The sequence below is a fragment of the Sitophilus oryzae genome, unplaced genomic scaffold, assembly GCF_002938485.1.
Source record: "Sitophilus oryzae breed Bouriz unplaced genomic scaffold, Soryzae_2.0 scaffold_1393_pilon_pilon, whole genome shotgun sequence".
Taxonomy (NCBI): Eukaryota; Metazoa; Arthropoda; class Insecta; order Coleoptera; family Curculionidae; genus Sitophilus; species Sitophilus oryzae.
This window is the reverse complement of record NW_022146052.1, coordinates 2,584,690-2,605,591: the sequence shown is the minus strand read 5'-3', so window position 1 is coordinate 2,605,591 and position 20,902 is coordinate 2,584,690. Positions and strand designations below refer to the sequence as shown.

The following is a 20,902-nucleotide window of genomic DNA, read 5'->3' as shown; positions in this document are numbered from 1 at the left end:
AATGACGGACAACTTACTGTCACTGCCAAGCATTCTCTCATTGGATAGGCATTAAATGTGAGAGATCGCCTACGATTTGTGTACAGCATGTGTACAGCTGTGTACAGCTATATATGTGTACAGCATGTAAATAAAAAAAATTGGCGCCGGGAGGCACGTATAGCCGGCCATACTAAAATATGTTAATAAAAAGTTGGTAGGCAGTTCTTTTAGTTTCAAAGTAAAGGAATTTTTTCAATTTTTTTTATCTCAAAAACTGCGACTTTGACTGGTTTTGATGTTACTACAAATTTTGTTGCAAATATTATTTCTAATCTTAAATTGAAAACCGCGTTTCGCTAGCTACTGTAATTTTGGAGTTACGATTTTTTTAAATTTTTAACCCCCACCAGCCCCTCACTCCCACCAAAAACTAATGGCCAGATTCTCGGGTGCCACAGTATTTTTGTGCCAAAGTTGGTTAAAATCGGTTTAGCGGTTTTTGAGTTATCGTATTACAGACGGACAGACAGACAGACACCATGAAAATATTTATTCAATATTTATTTAGGTCATTTATGCCCAAATAACTCATTTTGAGTGAAATTAAAAAAACTTTTATTTGCCGATCTTAATAGCCTATCATACCTATTGGTATGGTCGGCTAAAAATCATATTTAAAACTTCTGTAGGTTAAGACCAAGGTTATTAGATTCTACAGGTTACCTCAGTCGGCAGATTTTAGGCGAGAGGTGCGCGGAGGACGGCGGGTGTGCGTGACGTAGTTCTGAGACCCGCCGTATCTCTTTTTAATACCTTCCATTTCTTTCTTTTCATACGGTTTTAATGGCAATGGCCGTTGGTTTGGTAGTGGTTTTGTGTCGTTTTTGTATTATTTCTTTATTTTCTAATATTTCTTTAAGTGTTACTGGTTAAGTTAATTGTGGTCTGTGAACTACACATATTTAAGTACTTTGTGGACAATTTATTATTTGCGTAGTTCTCAGGAACTGGCAATTAAGTGAGTATAATTACTTATATAAATGTTCAGACTAGAGAAACGTTTATCGGCATGTTTATACTAATTTTTAATAACTATTTTTTTTTGAAAAAAAAACAATAAGATTTAATATTTTTAGAATGCTGTGAACTCAGTGTACAGTTACTACTTGTCAAAATAGCCTAGAAAAGGCTAAAAATTTGGAAAAATTATTAAATTTCATGCTTTCCCGAAGAATACCGAAATTACTCAAATATGGGTGCAGATTCAAAGGGTGTAGAGTTGTAGAGATGGAAAATGGAATGTAGAAACTTGTAGGATTTGTTCAGATCATTTTACCGATGACGATTATGAAAGAGATCTTCAAGTAAGAGGAATTATTAGGACTTGGAAACTAAGAAAAACATTAAAAGCAATTGGTAAATAATTCAAAGCTTTTTTTGGCTTTTTTGTAATATAATATTTTTAGTTATATAGGTATGAGTAGAATCTTATGTAAAAGTAAAAAACAGTCAGTCCACCTGACAAAATTGATCCATTGAGGCAAAAACGAGTTGAACAAAGAAGAACACAAGTGGCGGTGGAGGTATTACTAATGAAAAATTTCGAGGAAGGCAATGTAAATGTTGCCGAGGAACACAGTACCGTAGCATCTGGAGCTGTTATTACTTGTGTTGGTCATCCAATATATGATGAATTATTGTTAAAATATAATGAATTGAAAACTATCCTATCTCTAAAGGAAGAATTATTGATGGCAGAGGACCAAAAAATTAAGAAATAACAAAAACAACTTTTAAAATCTCAACTACACTTGAAGCAGAAAAGTCCTATAAAACAGTAGAATACTAAGTCGGTTAGTTTATTTATAAATTTTAAATTCAACTTTTGTTCTAAATTTAAACTTTAAGTTTAAAGAAAATAAAAAAGAAATGCTAAGAATTTTTTTTTACAATGTAAATTATTTTTATTTATATACATATTTAGAAATTAATTATACAAACCATGTCGTAAAATTGGTATTTCTGAATTGTTTAAAACTGTTTGTACTAAATTTGCATATACATCATTTATATTACAAATAAATAATTTATTGCTTTGATTAGGTACTTTGATTTATTTATTTCAATAACTATACAAATTCATATATTACTAAATAAAAATGTAAGGGTATTGATAATAATTTCCAAATATTAAATTTTATTTATTGTATCTATTTTTATAAATATATACCAAAATATTTATGAAAAAGAAAATCAAGATTTATTCACGATAAGATCCTTTTACAAAATCTTCAAAATTAATTAACTTTTTACGTTTTAATACATTTACACATTTCATTTAAATTATATGAAAATAATTTAATTTTTTACATTTTAGAAAAAAATATAAAACATTACAAAATAATACCAATCTTTTTGTATTTTGCATTATTTTAAAGAGACGACAAAATACAAATTTAAACTGTTAGTACGAGAGAGACAAAATCCATATAACTTCTAGGCTAGACAAAGAGGAACTGGGTCTCGGGCTGACGTCACGCGCTATGATTGGTTGGGCTTAGGTGAGGTAACCTTTAGAGTATAATAACCTTGGGTTAAGACAACATTTAATTGCCTTTATATGTTCTAATATGCCTTTATGTTCTAATATGTTTTTTTGTTATAGTATTGACGTCGATAGAAAAATAAAATGCTCAACATGCAATTTATATACTCCCCTAAAGGACACAAAGCCAATCAAAGACAACGGGACACTTCGTAAGACTTTAGCTCAGGTAATTAAAAATATAAGCTTCAAAGAATATTTTTTCCTCTAACTTAAAGTGGAAATTGATTGCTAATACAGGAATGATTTTTTTATTTTTCAAAATTTTATTTGGACTTTTTTTTTAGTTGAGATTTCTGATTTGTATTTTTTTCCCTTAAAATAATAATATAATTTGAAAAGTTTTATAATTACTTATTTATTATTTTACGTTGTAAACTTCTCTTTAATAAATAAGTACATGTATATTAAAATATCTGCAAATAACTCAAAAATATGCCACCTAAAGACAATGGCTCAAAATAAAATTACAGCAATTTAGAATACTAAAATTACTGCAAGTAATATTAACACAACGTCGTATAGAAAAATTGACGAAACGGAAGTAATCGAAGCAATAAAAATGCTGAAGAAGGGGAAAGCTGCGGGTCATGACAATATAACAGGAGAAATGTTGAAGAATTTAGGAGAAAGTGCTGTCACTGTTTTCACTGATTTTCTCAATAAAATTATAAATGAAGAGGAGGTACCCAGAGACTGGGAATTGGGAATTATTTTGCCTATATTCAAGAAAGGTGATAAAACAACATGTGCAAACTATAGAGGCATCCCTTTGCTTAGTATACCATCGAAGGTGTTTGAAAGAATTCTGGAGCAACGATTAAAGGGGGACACAGATGAACTACTCGATCAAGCACAGAGTGGTTTCAGAAAGGGAAGAAGTGTGCAGGACCATATATTCACGCTCAAACAAATGGCAGAAAGAATAAAAGTAACGGGGAAAAATATATATGTAGCATTTTTAGACATCGAAAAAGCTTTCGATAGGGTACCGAGACAAGTCGTGTGCAATAGCCTAAAGAAAAGGAATGTCCATTCAAAGCTGAAAAGTGCCATAATGTGTTTATACAAAAACACAAGGAACTATGTAAGAACAGATAATGTGGTTTCGGATATTTTTACCGTAAATAAAGGGCTGAGACAAGGTGGAGTCCTCAGCCCGGCCCTGTTTAATTTAGTTATGGATGACATAATAAAGGATACAAGTGCAGCTGTTACAAGAGTATACGCCGGTCATAGAAATCTACAACCAATTTGGATAAAAGAATGTGCATTTGCAGATGACTTGGCAATTTTAATTAACAGCAAAAATGAACTGAAAAGAAATTTAGAAATCTGGCTGGAAGCTCTTGGAGAAAGCAATCTAAAAATCAATGATATTAAAACAAAAGTTATGATTTTAGGTAAAACAGAAGTCAATATGAATAAGAGATAAATGACATCAATTTGGAACAAGTCGATTCATACAAATTGTTAATATTGAAAAAATGCAGTTTAATCGTAATACAATTATTGACGATGGAACCTTTGGCGCTACAACAGCAAAATAATACTCTAATTTACCACTATACTATACAGATTATTAGAACTCTAACTTTTAATCATAGGATACATTTTAATCATCTCCTAATGAGCCTAACGTGCTAAGCGAATCGCGCATCCACGATTAAAAATATAGTGCCTTGTTGAATAGTGGTCACCAAGATTTTATTTTGCAAGCCATAGTTTTTGCAATAGTAATATAATAATTACTATCGATTTAGGGTTCATTTTAACAAAAGCTAAAAATACTGATTTTGTGATTTACTTTCTATAATATATTCTAAAATTTCAGGTTCTTCTTACTAGTGCAGTAATGCTGACATCGGCTAGTTGTGGTATGCCGGTGGGATACTCAGCAATATTATTACCACAGTTGAAATCAGCTAATGGTACAATGCAAATAGATGATGAAATGGGATCATGGATTGGTAAGTACATTGGTACTGCATGTAGCTAGTGTATAACAGGGTTTATTTATTGAAATAAAATCCTAATTATAAAATTTGGAAGATAACAAAAATTTGCAAATTTAAATGGTTGTCCGAATACCAGAAAAATATAAAGGCATAGTCAGGACCAAAAAATCGATATTCACAGTAATTATTTAATTAACAAAATGGTAAATAATATTTCTGTCTCAGTAACAATTCTCTAATAATTTTACTTCTTTTAAAATTATTTACTTTTTGAATTCTTTTTGAACTTGACTAATAAGATAGATTAAAGGACAAAAAGTAAAGTTCTTGCCTTGTAGAATTAAATTTATTTATAAAGTAAATATTAATATTAACATATTATCAGAAATAACACAGCAGTACTACGTGCCTCAGCCATGATCATTATAAGTAACCTTTCAAGAATAACAGAAAAATCATTCAATTTAATATTTTACCTTGTAGCTATTTTTCAATAAAATAACAATAAATCGCAATATATTACCTCCGTGAGATCTTGACCTAGGAATTACAATCCATAAAGGCAATGGCTGATATTTTCGACTTAATTTGGGTGAACGACCTCTTAACGAAGTTAATGCAAATTGACGCAGTGGTATCAAATGCATCGTCGTATGGTCAAAAACCTTAAAACAAACATTTTTTTTTTCTAAAATAAGCCATCCGATGGATTTACGAGGTATGTCCCTATTAATATTTCGTGACGCTCTGTATATCTTATAAATGCGCTCGAGAAAGTTTAATCGACTTATAAAGTTACGTCCAAGGAAAGAAGAGACGATTATTTCACCAGACGACGCACATACGAAAATTATGCTTATTTAGCGTGCCAAAGTAAAAAAATCTGATATATTTAAAACATATTTTGTCCACGCACGATTTGTCCACACATATTTTGTCCACGCACATATTGATTTGTTTGCGGAGCATGTAATTGGCGAAAACTATGATGTTCTGGGACTCTCAGAAACGTGGCTGTCTGGTAACGTGACAGATGGGGCTGTTTTATTAAATGGTTATAACTTAATACGAAATGATCGAAATGGCCGAGGTGGTGGAGTGTGCTTCTATATTAAAAATTCACTAAAATGCAAAGTTCTAACGGTTCCCTTAGATGACTCTACGTTGGAGCAGATCTGGGTGAGTGTGAGGGTGGGTAAGTTAAATTTTTGCCTGGGATCGGTGTATCGTCCTCCCGATTCTAATTTGTTGTGCTGTGTAAATGGTTTGGAGAATACTTTGATTGATGTGTTGCCTAAATTTGACTGCGTTTTATTCGGAGGAGATTTAAATGTCAATTATTTGAACAACGACAATAATATTTTACAAAAAATGTTCAACAAATATGGCTTAACACAAATGGTGGATTCGCCAACTAGAGTAACTAATGTTTCTCAGACGTTGCTAGATATTATTGTTTGTTCTCGTCCTAGTTTAATTAATGATGTAAATATTGTAGATATGGATCCAATATCGGATCACTCATTGGTTACTTGTACACTGAAAATTTTTACTAAAATTGACCAAATTAAATATCGTACATATCGTGATTATTCAAATTTTAATTATATCGACTTTATGAATGATTTAGAGATGCGCAATTGGGATCATATATATAGTCTGGACGAAGTTGATAAAATCGTAGAATACCTGAATATTAACATAAACTCAATTTTTGATGATCACGCTCCCATTAAATCATCTAAATTTACCAAAGCTCCTGCTCCGTGGCTTACAGAGAACTTAAAAATGATGATGAAGTTACGAAAGAAAGCCCTTTCAAAATATAAAAAACTTAAAACGGACGCATCCTGGAATTATTATAAAGATTTGCGTAATTTTGTTAGTATGGCAGTGAGAAACGAGAAAAAAGCTTATCTTGTCCATAAATTCAAATGTGATCCCAAGCAGTTCTGGAAGACAATAAGGTGGCTAAATATTAAATCGGTTGCCGACATAAAACCTGAAGAAATCCATAACGACCCTAATCAATTCAATAGGCATTTTACAGAGAATATTCCTGCCACTGATAGAAATGACAAGTTTTTAGACAAAAATTATGTAAATAAGACAATAACACTAAATACTAAAAAATTTACTTTTAAAAATGTAGATTGTACGCTTGTTTCGAAAATAATCTCTAAATTAACTTCTAGTGCTGTTGGCAGTGATGGTATAAACCTAAAAATGATATCTATTATAACGCCCTTTTTAACACCTCATATTGCATTTCTTATTAATAAATGTTTGTCGTTAAATGAATTTCCATCTGCTTGGAAGCATCTCAAATAATACCCATTCCCAAGATTTCAAAACCTACTTTAATTTCTCATTTTAGGCCCATCAGTATACTGCCTACACTTTCAAAAATATTAGAAAAAGTAGTCCATGAGCAACTTAGTCTGTTTTTAGCGAAAAACAATATACTTCCAAGTACGCAGTCCGGATTTCGCCCTCATCATAGTACTAATACAGCTCTGCTAGATGTCACTGATAATATTTTCCGAGCATATGATAAACATGAAAACACTTGTTTGGTCTTGCTAGATTATAGCAAAGCATTCGACACTATAGACCATACTATTTTATGCAAAAAATTGTCATATTTTGGATTAGATAGTAGCACAGTTAATTTCTTTCAAAGTTATTTAGAGAATAGAGAGCAGAAAGTGAATTTTAGTAATGGTAAATCATCAGATACTGTATCAATTACTAGAGGTGTTCCACAGGGCAGTATTCTGGGACCACTATTATTTACAATTTACACTGCAGACTTTTGTAAATGCCTCGAATATTGTTCCTCCCATCAATACGCCGATGATTTTCAGTTGTATTTTTCTTTTGAGGAGGTTCGATCTAACAGTGCAGTGGCACTAATTAATTCAGATTTGGCGGAGATATACAAAATTTCTAGTGCACACGGTCTAGTTCTTAATGCAAAAAAAACTCAGATGGTACTGCTTGGGAGGAATAGGAAAAATATTATTGATAATACTAATTTTAAGATCAAAATTAATAATGATATTATAAACAGTACTGACTGCTGTCGTAATCTCGGTTTATATTTGGATGTTGGACTTAGATTTGAAACTCATATTTCTAGATTGCTTCAGTCAAGTTATGGTAAACTCAAACAACTGTATTTGCATAAAGACTATTTAAATTCAGATATTAAACTTAAATTGTGTGATGCGTTGATTCTTTCTTGTCAGTCCTATTGTGACACAGTGTATTGGCCAGCTTTGACTTCAAGTCAAAAATTAAGTCTGCAGAAGCTACAAAATTATTGTTTGAAATTCAGCTACGGTATTAGAAAGTACGACCATGTTACACCGCTCTTTGGCATGTCAGGTTGGCTTACTCTGGAGGAACGATATACTGCTCACTTGTCAACTTTGGTATTTAAGATATTGAGTACCGGTCTTCCAACTTATCTTCGACAAAAGCTTATAAAGGGGTCTGAAGTTCACGGCATGCACACCCGCTATAATAATAAATTAGTAATACCAAAACACTCCACTGCATTATTCCAAAGGTCATTTAGCTACAACGGCGCTAAACTGTTCAATTCGTTACCAGATACTGTAACAAATTCGCCAAGTATAATTAGTTTTAAATATAAATTAAAGGAAGTACTATTTAAAAGATAAAATACATTCTTTTTAAGAAATGGGAGAATCTATTTGCATATAGATGGATAAATATTTTGTTTATATCTTTATACACATTTCCTGCGACGGTTAGATGGAGTAGCTATGCTAGATCTCGCCGTCTAAAAATTTATGTAATCATTATTTGTTATTATAACTGACTTAAATAAAGACATTTATTATTATTATTATTATTATTATCTGTTGCACAATTTATTTTTTTATCATTTTTTTGCCCTAATGAGTTAATTTTTGCACTATTGCCAAAAGTTAAACTTTTAACATAGTACCTAGATAGTGAAAAAGGTAGGAACTTAAGAAAAATATTTTTTTATCCAAAATGTGAAAGCATTCTGTTAATAAAAAAAAACTCGTATATTTTTTGTCTATTTGATTGCTTACAATGATATTTCAGGCAAATTCAAGCATAAAAAATCACTTGAATATATACAACTATTTTTGGCACGCTAAACTGGCATATTTGCCATATGTGCGACGTCCAAAAATTGGTAGAAAAAAAAGATGTTCTGTTAAATTAAATCGGAGATAAGAAGTCACTATTATACAGGGTGTAAAAGTTTCATTTTTATATCGGTTTGTTCCAAATAATTTCTGAACTACAATCAATATTTTGATAAAAATTTGTGTCTGGGTGTTTTTTAAACATGAGAAATTTGTCTCGATCTCAATATGACTTCTAGTTTTAGAGGCCGCCACCTACATATTTAGCTGTTTTGAAAAGTAGAATGTAGATGTTTAGGAGGAGGGTTAATCACCGATACCTTACAGATCTATTATGTGTTCCCATTTCTTGTGTTATAGCGAATTATAACTTATCATACAGTCACTGGGCTTTAACAAAAGCCGGTTTCTGAGACAGCTCCACAGTAAAGTTGAAGAATAGATAATAACTTTTCATCCGTACCTATAAACCGTATAAAACTACTGAGTGAAAAATATACATTTCCGTAATTTTCTACGTAAAAAAGGTCTTTCGGTAAAAATCGCTACGAACAACCCTTCTCAGGATATTTGGAATGGAAATAGTAAATACATGTCATTATTGACAAAAAAATAAACATGTCTTTAACAATAACATGTTTTTAAATTAATCATAAGCTTTTCTAGAAAAAAATTATGATGAAACAACTTCTGTTGAACGTTTGACACAAAAACATTTTTAATTTTATTATTTCAGTCTAATAACTATTTAGTCAAGATGTTTAATTTTTGACAATTATGCCATGTATTGACTATTAAATTTTACGTTACCCGTAGTGATTTTTACATAAAATACGGCGGGCATGTATTTTTCACTCAGTAGTGTAATAAAGATACGGTACGGATTTTTTTACGGCACTGTGGTAGGCCAGTAGTAGGCCAGCGTTTTAGGGTCCGAATTCTGAACACCTGCACCGATTGACGTGAAATTTTAACAGCAGTGAATACAGGTATATGTAAGAATCAAAAGTTATAGAGTAGTGATGTGCGCTTTCAATCTGAGAGTGAGTGGGGGTGAAAAATAAATCACCCATTTTAATTGCAAAAATAAATAAAGGGATGAATTCTAAGCAAAAAATGTTCTATAACATTTTTCCAGAAAATTAATATTTTCCTAGTTATTTAGGATTGAAAATGTTGATTTTGCATCTAAAAACTGCATATTTTTCTGCCATTTTTATAAATAACTCGAAAACCTTGCGTTTTATCGCAAAACTCATATAAAGCACAAATGAAGAATTTGAAATAACTAAACGATTCATTTTTTGTTGATTACCGTATGTGTAATAATAGCCCAGTTATCACTCTGTAAATGTGCTGGCGAAAGAACACACTTTTCCAAGAAAATGAATATGACCGTTTTTAAAGCGCTAACTAAAAAGACCTTTTAAATGCATTTTTAAAAAAGTTCGTAGCTCAAAAACTCGCGGAGTTATGATAAAATTAAAATGGTCACCTCATTTTTTCGGAAAAAAATTAACAACAAAATCTATGATTAAAATCATAAAAAAAACTAAGCGTAATACATGTTCAGTTGGCTATATTTAGGTACTAACAACGGGCTCTGCAATTTTTTTTCTTGACATATCTCATAAATTAAGCAAGATACGTAAAAAATGCGACAGAGTAAAATTGAACATCCTTTTTTTTGCAACATTTTTACTCTCTTTCAATTTTCTGTAGAACTCTTTATTTCGGAGACACTACGTTTTTTTTAGATTGACTTGCGTATAAGAACCACCTTCTTTGAGCCCTTAAAACCCAAAAATCTCGTAAAAATGTAGAGTTCAAGACTGTTTAACTATAGAAGTTAATTTGTAGTTCGTGTAATTTCCTACAAACACGATAGTTTTTATTTTTATGATTTTAGTCATATAGATTTTGTTCTTAATTTTTTTCCAAAAAAATTAGGTGACCATTTTATTTTTATCATAACTTCGCGAGCTTTTAAGCTACGAACTTGAAAAAACCTTTTTTTTCAAGAACTTTAAAAACGGTCATATTCATTTCTTCGAAAACACTTGTTACACCTACGGTAATCAACAAATAGTCTAAGAGCTGGAACTACATGAAAAACCTTATCATCGTTACATGGCTAATTTTTTATGTGAAGTATCCTTTTGTGTAGCCATTATGAGATAGTCATGTCTGCCAGCGCGACGCCGGGGCTTAAAGCGGGGGCGGCCAATCGAAAGGGTAAAATTTTGACACTAAAAAAATTTTTTTTTAAGGTATATACGAGTTATAATTGCCAAAATAGCTTTTATTTATTATTAAGAAAGGTGAAAAATTGTTGGCAGACATTTTTCTAGTCACTAAAATGCCGACAACAATGCGCAAGAAGCATGAAATTTTAAAAATTTGCCTAACAAAGAAAAAAATACTTAACGTTTCGGAAAGTTTATCTTTTTCCGTCGTCGGAAGAAAAAAAAAATACAAAGAATGAAAATTCAACTATTCGAGAACACTTTTTTAAAACAGATTGCAGTGCAGTGGCGAAATACCCATAAAGGATTTTTTTTGGAGAAAACTAATCTATGTTGAACAGCCAATATAATTTTTTTTAGAGAGACTATAGACTATAGAGATAGTCCAGGAAATGTCACGAGACCAGGGTGCTACAAATTCGAGGTACGAGCATTGGTATCTCGATAACCGTAATAGATAGGAACATGGTTAAATTGGGGCAAGGTTGCGTTTTGGGATCTTCACCAAGATGCCATCAAAAAAGTTTTAAAAACTTCAAGGATTGCTGAGTTTTTTGGAAATTAATTTTATTTTTTCCTATTGTTATTATTAGAAAATTTATTAGAAAATCAAAAAATTAATTACACATTTTCATAGCCACTTTATTAGGGCTATCTGATTTCAAATCAGCTAAAAATTTGTGACATACAGAGGCCAACTTAATTTTTTTAAATACGACCCTGCTTTTTTAATTTCAGATTTTGAAAGAACCTGTCTCCTGAGTACAATGATATGCCACACTTTGTATTGTTTTTTGTTTTGGGTACCTTAACACCAACAAAAGTATTTAATTATTATTTAAAATAATTTCAAGTCCGACTCTGGTTTTTTATATTATTTAATCTGATTATATTCATCGCAACAATATTGATCAGCGCTAGTTAACACTGAATAAGGAAAATCGAGCCAATTGGAAGATTCAAATAAATTATATCCAAATCAGCAATTTAAAGATATTATTTTTAACTTTTTATTCTGAATTTGAAATCTCAGTGTGCGATCTAATAATATGCGTAATATTAATCGTAATTATTATAAATAAATCAAGTTCTGCAAACTAGTTTATAATGCTCTACATGTTCGAAAGGGTTACCACCCCCTCTGCACAAATTTATTTTTCGTACAATTCGTTTAATTTTATTTATAGCTCTTTGAACTTTCTTCTTATACTTCCGATTGCATTTTGCACTCTTTATTCTAAATGTTGAGATGTTTTGATTTCACTTTTACAAATGATGTGAAGTAATGTATATTAATATTAATTAAGTAGTAATATTATTTGTATATTATTTTTTATTATTTTATTGCCTTTGGTTTTCCATATACATACATACATACATACATACAGCCGTTACTCGCTGACGAGTATTCGACACACATAAAGAAGACGGTCACGCAAGGCGTTTTCTTTCATGAGCTTTTCTGTGACTGAAAAGCCCTATACGTGATGTTATCTGCCTACCGCACTCCGGACATTCAAAAATCTCATTGCTTTGTTGCCTTTTTACTTTTTGGTTATCGCTGTTAACTGAGTTTACAACTCTTCTCCATTGAGTTCTATTGTGAGCTGCTGTTTCCCACTCATTCTGCATGTTAATCCCCTTTAAGTTTTCGTGGAAAATGTCCTTGTACCTTTTCAGTTGTCCACCCGGCCTCCTCTTACCGTCTACAAGCTCACCGTAAAGCAGAGATTTTGGTATACGATTTTCTTGCATTCTGCATACGTGACCAGCCCTTTGTAAGCGAGATTTTGTAACCATGACTCCAATACTCTCGCAGTTAGCTTTTTCAAGGACCGATACGTTTGAGACATGATGGAACCACCGGATTCTTAAGAGTTGTCTAAGGTGTCTCTGTTGCAACTTGTTTAATGCGTTTATGTGTCGGCGATACAGCACCCAGGTTTCACTCCCATATAACATGGTGGGGATTATAATTGCTCTGTACACTGCAAGTTTTGTTTTTGTACTCAAGTCATGATTGTAGAATACCCTGTCTTTTAATTTCCAGAATGCCCTTGAAGCGCTACTAATCCTGTGCTGAATTTCAGAGTCAATATTGGCCTTTTCCGAAATCAAACTGCCAAGGTAATTGAATTCCGCCACATTTCGAAGGCTTTTGTTAGATCGATGAATGCAACATAAAGTTTAGACTGCTGCTCTTTTACTTTTTCCTGTTGTTGACGGATGGAAAATATGGAATCGACGGTGCCGCGGTTGGTACGAAAACCCGTTTGCGATTCTGGAAGGATTTTTTCTATATATGGGTGCAGGCGGTTTGACATAATTTTTGCAAGAATTTTTCCGCCGATAGCCAATAGTGAAATTCCCCGGTAATTTCCGCAGTCTGATGCACTTCCTTTGTTCTTAAATATATTCACTATATTCGCGTTGCGAAAGTCCTGAGGTACCTCTCCGCTTTCCCATACGACATCGAAGAGAGCTTTAAGATGACCAATAAGTTCATTACTTGCACACTTATAGATTTCCGCCGGAATCGCGTCACAGCCAGCTAATTTGTTGTTTTTAAGCTGTTTTATGGAGATCTTTATTTCCTGTTCTGTTATTGGGATGTCTAATACATCGAGGATGTTATACTGAGGTATTGTGTTTAGTGCTTCCATATTGGGGATATTTTCTTGGTTAAGGATATGACTGTACTGTTCTTTCCAGCGATTTCGGATTTGTGATTCCTCTTTTTGAAGTTCGCCATTTTGTGCCATGATTGGGCAGCTTACCTTCTTGGTTGGACCGTATATTTCTTTTACAGCCTCAAAGAATTTACGATAATCGTGTTGCGTGGCGCACTCTGGAATCTGATTCGCTTTTTCTGACCACCAGTTATCCTTTATTTGGCGCAGTTCTCTTCGAAGTGTGTTGTTGGCTGCTTTAAAGTTGTCTACCAGTCTTGGATTATGTGGATTTGCAGTGACTGCTTGATGTGCTCTATGCTTTTGTTCCAACAAAACCTGTATATGCGGTCGATTTTCGTTAAACCAGTCTGGTTGTTTCTTTTTGTTCGACTTTCCCAGTACTGCTTCGCTGGTTCTATGAATCGCATCCCTTAATTGTGTCCAGCCTTGTTCAGCTTCCAGGATTGAGATTGAAGTTATCGGTGGAAGTGATTCTTTGATGGCTTCCCGGAGGGCGTCGGCGGTATTGTTGTTCTCTAGACCCCGTACGTTCAATCTGGTCATGTTGTTTTGCTTTTTACAGTGTGGATGTTTGGGTTTTAACTGGATTTTCATTTTTGAAATTAAAAGTCGGTGGTCAGTGCCGCATTCGGCATCTATTCTGGCTTTTGTGAGCCTAACGTCTTATAGATGCGTCCTTCGAACGATTATGTGGTCTAATGATGGAGTGGCCTGATCTAGGATGTTTCCAAGTACCTTTAAACTTGTCCTTCAACATGAACCACGTATTGGTGATGCAAAGATTATACTCTGCGCATGTTGTTAATAAGCGTTCACCATTGCTATTTACGTTTCCCATTCCATGTTTTCCTAATACGTCAGGCCATATTTCCTGTTGTTTGCCAACACGGGCATTAAAGTCACCTAGCAAGATGATCCGTTCGTGCTTTGGACTTCGTTGGAGGGCATTTTGTAAAACTTGGTAAAATTTATCCTTATCCTCAATTTTAGCGTCAAGGGTGGGAGCGTAGGCACTAATGATGTTGACGTAAGTTTTGTCTGATATGGGGTACCTTAGGGTCATAAGACGTTCGGAGACACCAATAGGTACTTCTGTTAATTTAGTGGCGATTTCGTTTTTGATCGCAATGCCTACGCCATGAATTCTTCTGTGTGTTGCGGGGTGACCATTCCAAAAGAAGGTGTAATGGTCCTCAATGAGACTACCTTCATCCGCAAAGCGGGTTTCGCTTAGAGCGGCAACATCTATATTTAATCGGTGGAGTTCCTGTGCGACCAGTGCTGTTCTTCTCTCTGGTCGATTTGAATTTATCTTGTCCAGTAGAGTGCGGACGTTCCACGCCGCAAACGTGAAACATTGATGTTTTTTGTTTCTCCGATGATACGCTCGAGTAGGCACCCACTCCCGGAGATCCGATTGAGGGGTATTTACCTCGGACGATAATTTTGTCCCACTCGAATGTTCCATCATTGCTGTGTGTAAGCTGCGTGAAAAGGTTTAACTGTAGCGGTTACGCTGCTGCACAGTTTTGGCTGCAACTGTAGCACGGGATGGCTATGGCACAGTGAGGACCGCGACGATAGTTCCCTTGTGCTGCGTTCTCGGCCAGCTAGGTGTAGTTTACTACTCCTTTTCTCCAGAAGATGGTAAGTCTGAGGGTTGTATAAGGTTATACCGCCTATACTCGGACGTCTGAGCCTCGTTTGTGTAAACAGGGTGCACCACGTGAAGGTGAGGTTCACTTTTGGGTAAGCTAGGCTATATGTATCGCTTCAATACCCCTTGCACCCCAACTTTTCATATATACTTTCCATATACAATGTTTTACCCTACGCCATTGTTAAGTTTGAAAGTTTATCAATATTGTAACGATGAATAGATTAAATATTAAAAAAAACAGAGTCGAACTTGAAATTAGCTTAAATAAATTGTGTTCAAATGTCCAAAAACAAAAAAAATATTAAGTGTGGCATATCATTGTTATCACGAGACCAAGTTCTTTCAAAATCTGAAATAAAAATGCAGATCCGTATTTTAAAAATTAAGTTAGCCTCTGTATCTCATAAATTAGCAGCTAATTTGAAAATCTAAAAATACTATCAGATAGCCCTTATAAAGTGGCTATGAGAATGTGCAATTAGTTTTTTGATTTTCTTAAAAGTAACGAGAGGAAAAATAAAATTCTTTAAAAAATCCGTTTTTCCAAAAAACTCAGCAATCCTTGAAATTATTAAAACTTTTTTGATGGCTTCTTGGTGAACATTCCAAAGCGCAACTTTGCTCTAATTTAACCATGTTCGTATCTATTAAGGTTACTGAGATACCAATGCTCGTACCTCGAATTTGTAGCACCCTGTATATACTCCAAAGGTTTTCCAATCAACCAAATATTTTCAAATAGTCTGTCTTTATTATTTATTAATCATATTAATTGAAATTTTAAAAAGAAACAAAAATTCTGTTAAATTAAATAATCTATTTTCAGCAATATTATGAAAATACGTAATCATAAACAAAAATGCCACCAATATTTCTTTCAGCATAAACAACTCAACAAGCAATGTCATGTGTAAGGTCGCGGTAAGACAAAATTGCATCGAGGCCACAAAATTGCAGTTATCCTCTATAAACTATTCAATAGAAGTTGACATTGTAAGTAACGTAATACTGAATGGCTGATTACTATGTCAAAGTCACATAACTATACACATCAATAAAACAATTAATTAATAATTTCGACCAAATAAAGATGTATTTTATTTGTTGTTTTTATTTCTATTTACTGTCTAATGTTAGGGGTTTAGTAACCGAATAATACTAAAATGCAGTGTATATTAATTCAGTAGAATTTTTTATATAATTTTATAAGCAACCTGTAGCTTACTTTACGTCATATCTCTAAATATACCTATTAGAATACAATAAAAAAATAAATTAACATCTTAAAAAATAAAAACAGATTTATTCATATCTGATAATCACTTAAGTGTTTTTAGATGTTAATTTTAATTTAAAAAACCAAAACCAAAAATGATAACATACAGAGATTTTAGTAATATTGAGTTTGAAAAATTTTATATCGATTTGCAAAGATTCTCATGGCATCATATACGAATTCCAGACATAAATGAAAAAATAGATTTTCTTACAAATATATTGATAGATGATGAGATTTTTGATATACATGCCTCATTAAAGACAGCTCGCGTTATTAAATCCAAAGTTCCTTGGCTTACTACAGATCTAAAAATAATTATGAAGGAACGAGATAAAGCTAGTAATAGCTAACTAACAGTACAAAAAATATAAAACTACTCAAAATTTGAAATATTATAAAGAATTGAGAAACTTTGCTAAATCTACGATACGGAGAGAAAAATCTGCTTATTTGAAATTTTTATATGAGAATAAAAACACATCTGAACTTCAGAAAGCATTTAAAAATTTAAACATCCAAAAATCAAATAATAGAATAGATTTGCTATCTATTATATATATATTATTTACGTCTATATTTCAGAATAGTGATAGTGTGCTGAAAAAATATATTACTATAATAATAATAGAATGACAAATAATGCAAGCTTTACTTTCAAATTAATTGAAGTTTCTAATGTTCGAAATGTGTTTAATGAGTTGAAGTCAAATTCTTGTGGTTTAGATGGTACAGCTTTACATATGCTTAAATTGTGTTTACCGGAAATAGATAAATATATCTGCCATATTGTAAATTTATGTTTGGAATGTGGGTATTTTCCAGAAAATTGGAAGCAGGCAGTTGTAATACCTTTAAAAAATAAGTTGATCGCGAAAATTTTGGAGATCTCCGTCCAATAAGTTTGCTACCCATTTATCAAAGATCCTAGAAAAGGTCGCATTTAGGCAGATCAACAAATATTTGAAGGAAAACACGCTGTTACGCCACAACCAGTCAGGTTTTAGAAAATGTTACAGTACAGAAACATCGCTTTTAAATTTATATGACAACATTATACGTGCATGGGACAACAATATGGCAACCTCACATATTCTGCTTGATTTTACCAAAGCTTTTGATACTATAAGTCACAATTTACTTGTATCTAAATGTAGATTTATTGGGTTTGACGAGATCTCCTTGCATTTTCTGAGAACATATTTAACAAATCGTTTGCAGATGGTCAGGTACAATGACCAGTCATATGATCTCTTACAAGCCTCTTTGGGTGTACCGCAAGGCTCTGTACTGGGACCCTTACTTTTTCGTATTTATAAAGTCTGAGATTTGGTCTCATGTATTTCAGATAGTACCGTTCAGTTCTTTGCTGATGATACTCAACTTTATCATCATTTTGAGTATAATGAATGCAATAATATAACGAATTCTTTTTTGATTATAAATAAAAATTTAGAAAACATTTATCAATACGCTAAAAAATATAATTTACAACAATTCAAAAAACTGTAAAGCTATAATTTTTTGCCTGAAGAGAAAAAGAGACACTTTAAAATCTAAAATAAAATATTCTATAAATAATGAGGACATCGTACCGTGATTCCGTCAAAAACGTATGCGTTTATTTTAATGAAGATATGAAATTTTCAAATCACATTTTATAATTAACATATACGTGCTATAAGAACTCTATTCAAATAGGGAACTTCTATCCCACGAAATGAGAGTGAGACTATGTCAACAGCAGGTTGTCTCCCGATTATTATATTGCATTTCTGTCGATTATCTGGATCTGGACAGTCGACATCAAACAGGCCAGGCGACTTCAAAAAATTCAAAATACCTGCTGTAGATTTGTGTATAACTTACGTAAATATGATCATATATCAGCAGCTTTTCAAAATCTTAACTGGTTAAGGGTAGAAAACACTTTCAAATATATATTTTTATCGTCGCTCAAACGTGTTATAGAAACTTCATTGCCATTTATGACAAAAATTAATTTTTAGGCAAAACATGCATAAGTTGGATTTTAGAGCAAAATAAAACACTAAATCACCACAATACACCAAAACACTTTTACTTTTACACTGGACGCGCGTTTCTCTAACCATATTAGCATCATCAGCAGATGATTATAAACTGAGTTTATAAACTGTGTGCTTTGGTGTATTGTGGTGATTTAGTGTTTTATTTTGCTGTGTAACACCAAAGGTTCCAACCCTCAACTGTAATCTTGGATTTAAGAGACAACATTTTTCTTACTATGCCTCTACATAGGACAGCCATGTTTCGGAAGTGTATCACCTATAATGCTGTCAACCTGTTTAACGCCTTGACCAAAGATTTTAAATTATATATAATCGTACACTCCGAAAAATTCAAAATACATTTAAAATCTTATTTATTAGATACTCAAAATGGTTAGGTAATTTAATTCTGTTATTGTTGTAACTTATTTTTTTTCTCTCTTTTAATTTATTATTAAAATATTTATTTATTAATTATCTTTTCGTATAGATCATTAGATTAAAATATTAGTATTAGACTGTAAGCATTACTGTAATTTTTGGGTTAAGTGTGAGTGGTTTTTTTAGCAAGACTTCGCCCATTTATTTATTAAATAAAGCCATTACTATTATTAAAAATGTACCCATTATATTAAAGGAAAAAAGTATTTAATGTTTGTTTCCTATACCTTTCTAACCACTGAAAACTTACAATGGCTATAATTTTTAAACCAAAAAAGATATCAAAAAAATAAAAAATACCGTTTCTATAATATCGAGCGGGAATACATATGACGTATTTTTTGAACCACCCCGACCTACCCCTTAAGAGGCACCCCTACTCACTTGAAAATCTTAAATAGCAACACCCAACTTGTGGCGTCTTTTTGGAAAGCTCATGAAAAATGCTAAATGATGATCATAAAGTTTTTAGGGTGAAATTGAAAAACTACCCTTACACGAACAATTAGGTGGACATTAATGTGAAAAAGGTGATTTTTTCAGCATAAGTCTAAATGACGCAAATGAAGTATTTTTCAAACCACCCCAACCCACCCCTAGGTGGCACCCCCTGACTTCTAATATCAAGATAGCGATACCCCACTTGTGACACTTCTTTGGAAAGCTAATTGAAATTGCTAAACGATGGTCATACAGACTTCAACTTAATTACTGGTTAGTGACAAGAAATGTAGGTGTGACAATTTGAAAGAAATTTAAAATGATAATTTATTTTAATAATTGCTCAAAATGACAGCCCTTTTGTTCCATACAAAAATACAAACGATTTTCAAATTCTTCTCTCACTTTTTGGAAAGTCTCTCTCGGAATATTTCGACATGCTTCAGTTCTCCTCTGCCGCAATTCTTGCAACGAACCTTGTTTTGTCTTGTAGACTATGGATTTAGTGTAACCCCACAAGGAAAAGTCTAAAGGAGTGAGATCAGGTGACCTTGGCGGCTACTCGATTAGACCCCTTCTGCCAAACCATTGCCTTGGATAATATTTATCCAACGACCGCCTTGTGACAATAAAATAATGCGAAGGAGCTCCATCTTGCTGAAAGTGTATGAGGTCTTCATTAAGAGTTATAATAAATTTTTTTGTACCAGCTTTTTTTTCTCGCAATGGTTCATGGATACAAAAATAATTCATTCTATTGATTTTGACACGTTTTGACATTTTTGTTTTATTTTTAGGCTCAATTTTTTTTCGTTCTTTTTTATGACAGTCGTTCAGCATTTTTTATACGCTTTCCAAAGAGGTGTCACAAGTGGGGTATCGCTAGCTTGGGGTTAGAAGTGAGGGGTGGCACCTAGGGGTGGGTCGGGGTAGTTTGAAAAAAACCTCATTTAGCTGGGTCCCAATTTGTAACTTATGCTGAAAAAATCACTTTTCTCATTAATGTCCACCTAATTTTTCGTGTAAGGGGTAGTTTTCCAATTTCACCCTAAAAACTTTATGATCATCGTTTAGCATTTTTCATGGACTTTCCAAAAAGGCGCCACAAGTGGGGTGTTGCCATTTAAGATTTTCAAGTGAGTAGTGGTGCCGCCTTAGGGGTAGGTCGGGGTGGTTCAAAAAATACGTCATATGTATTCCCCCTCGATATTATAGAAACGGTATTTTTTATTTTTTTGATATCTTTTTGGCTGTACTTAAACTGCCGTTAAACAGTTGCCTACTGAAATGCCATTAATAGGTATGACGTCGTTGATGTGACGCACTTGACGGCTGTTTAATGCTTTGGTTAAAATGCCGTCGAACGGTCGCGTACTAAAATGACGTTAATCGTTAATGCAGAGTAGGCTACTGATTAAT

General features: G+C 32.9%; 1 protein-coding gene and 1 long non-coding RNA gene across 3 annotated transcripts in view; both read left to right on the top strand.

Moving 5' to 3' along the window:
* The first annotated feature begins 827 nt into the window (after positions 1-827).
* Positions 828-1,481, top strand: LOC115875644. Of its 2 annotated transcripts, XR_004049039.1 has the most exons (3): positions 828-1,000; positions 1,119-1,398; positions 1,449-1,481. It is a non-coding gene; the product is annotated as an uncharacterized LOC115875644 (long non-coding RNA). The 2 variants fall into 2 exon arrangements; XR_004049038.1 differs by lacking the exon at positions 828-1,000 and having other exon boundaries at positions 1,007-1,398.
* Positions 1,482-1,574: 93 nt separating this feature from the next.
* The window catches only part of LOC115875673 (facilitated trehalose transporter Tret1-like), a 41,402-nt gene continuing 22,074 nt past the window's right edge, over positions 1,575-20,902 (top strand). Inside the window, exons 1-3 of the mRNA XM_030891204.1 lie at positions 1,575-1,681; positions 2,648-2,756; positions 4,422-4,557. Coding sequence (XP_030747064.1) covers positions 1,575-1,681; positions 2,648-2,756; positions 4,422-4,557 — 352 coding nt within the window. The remainder of the gene's footprint in view (positions 1,682-2,647; positions 2,757-4,421; positions 4,558-20,902) is intronic.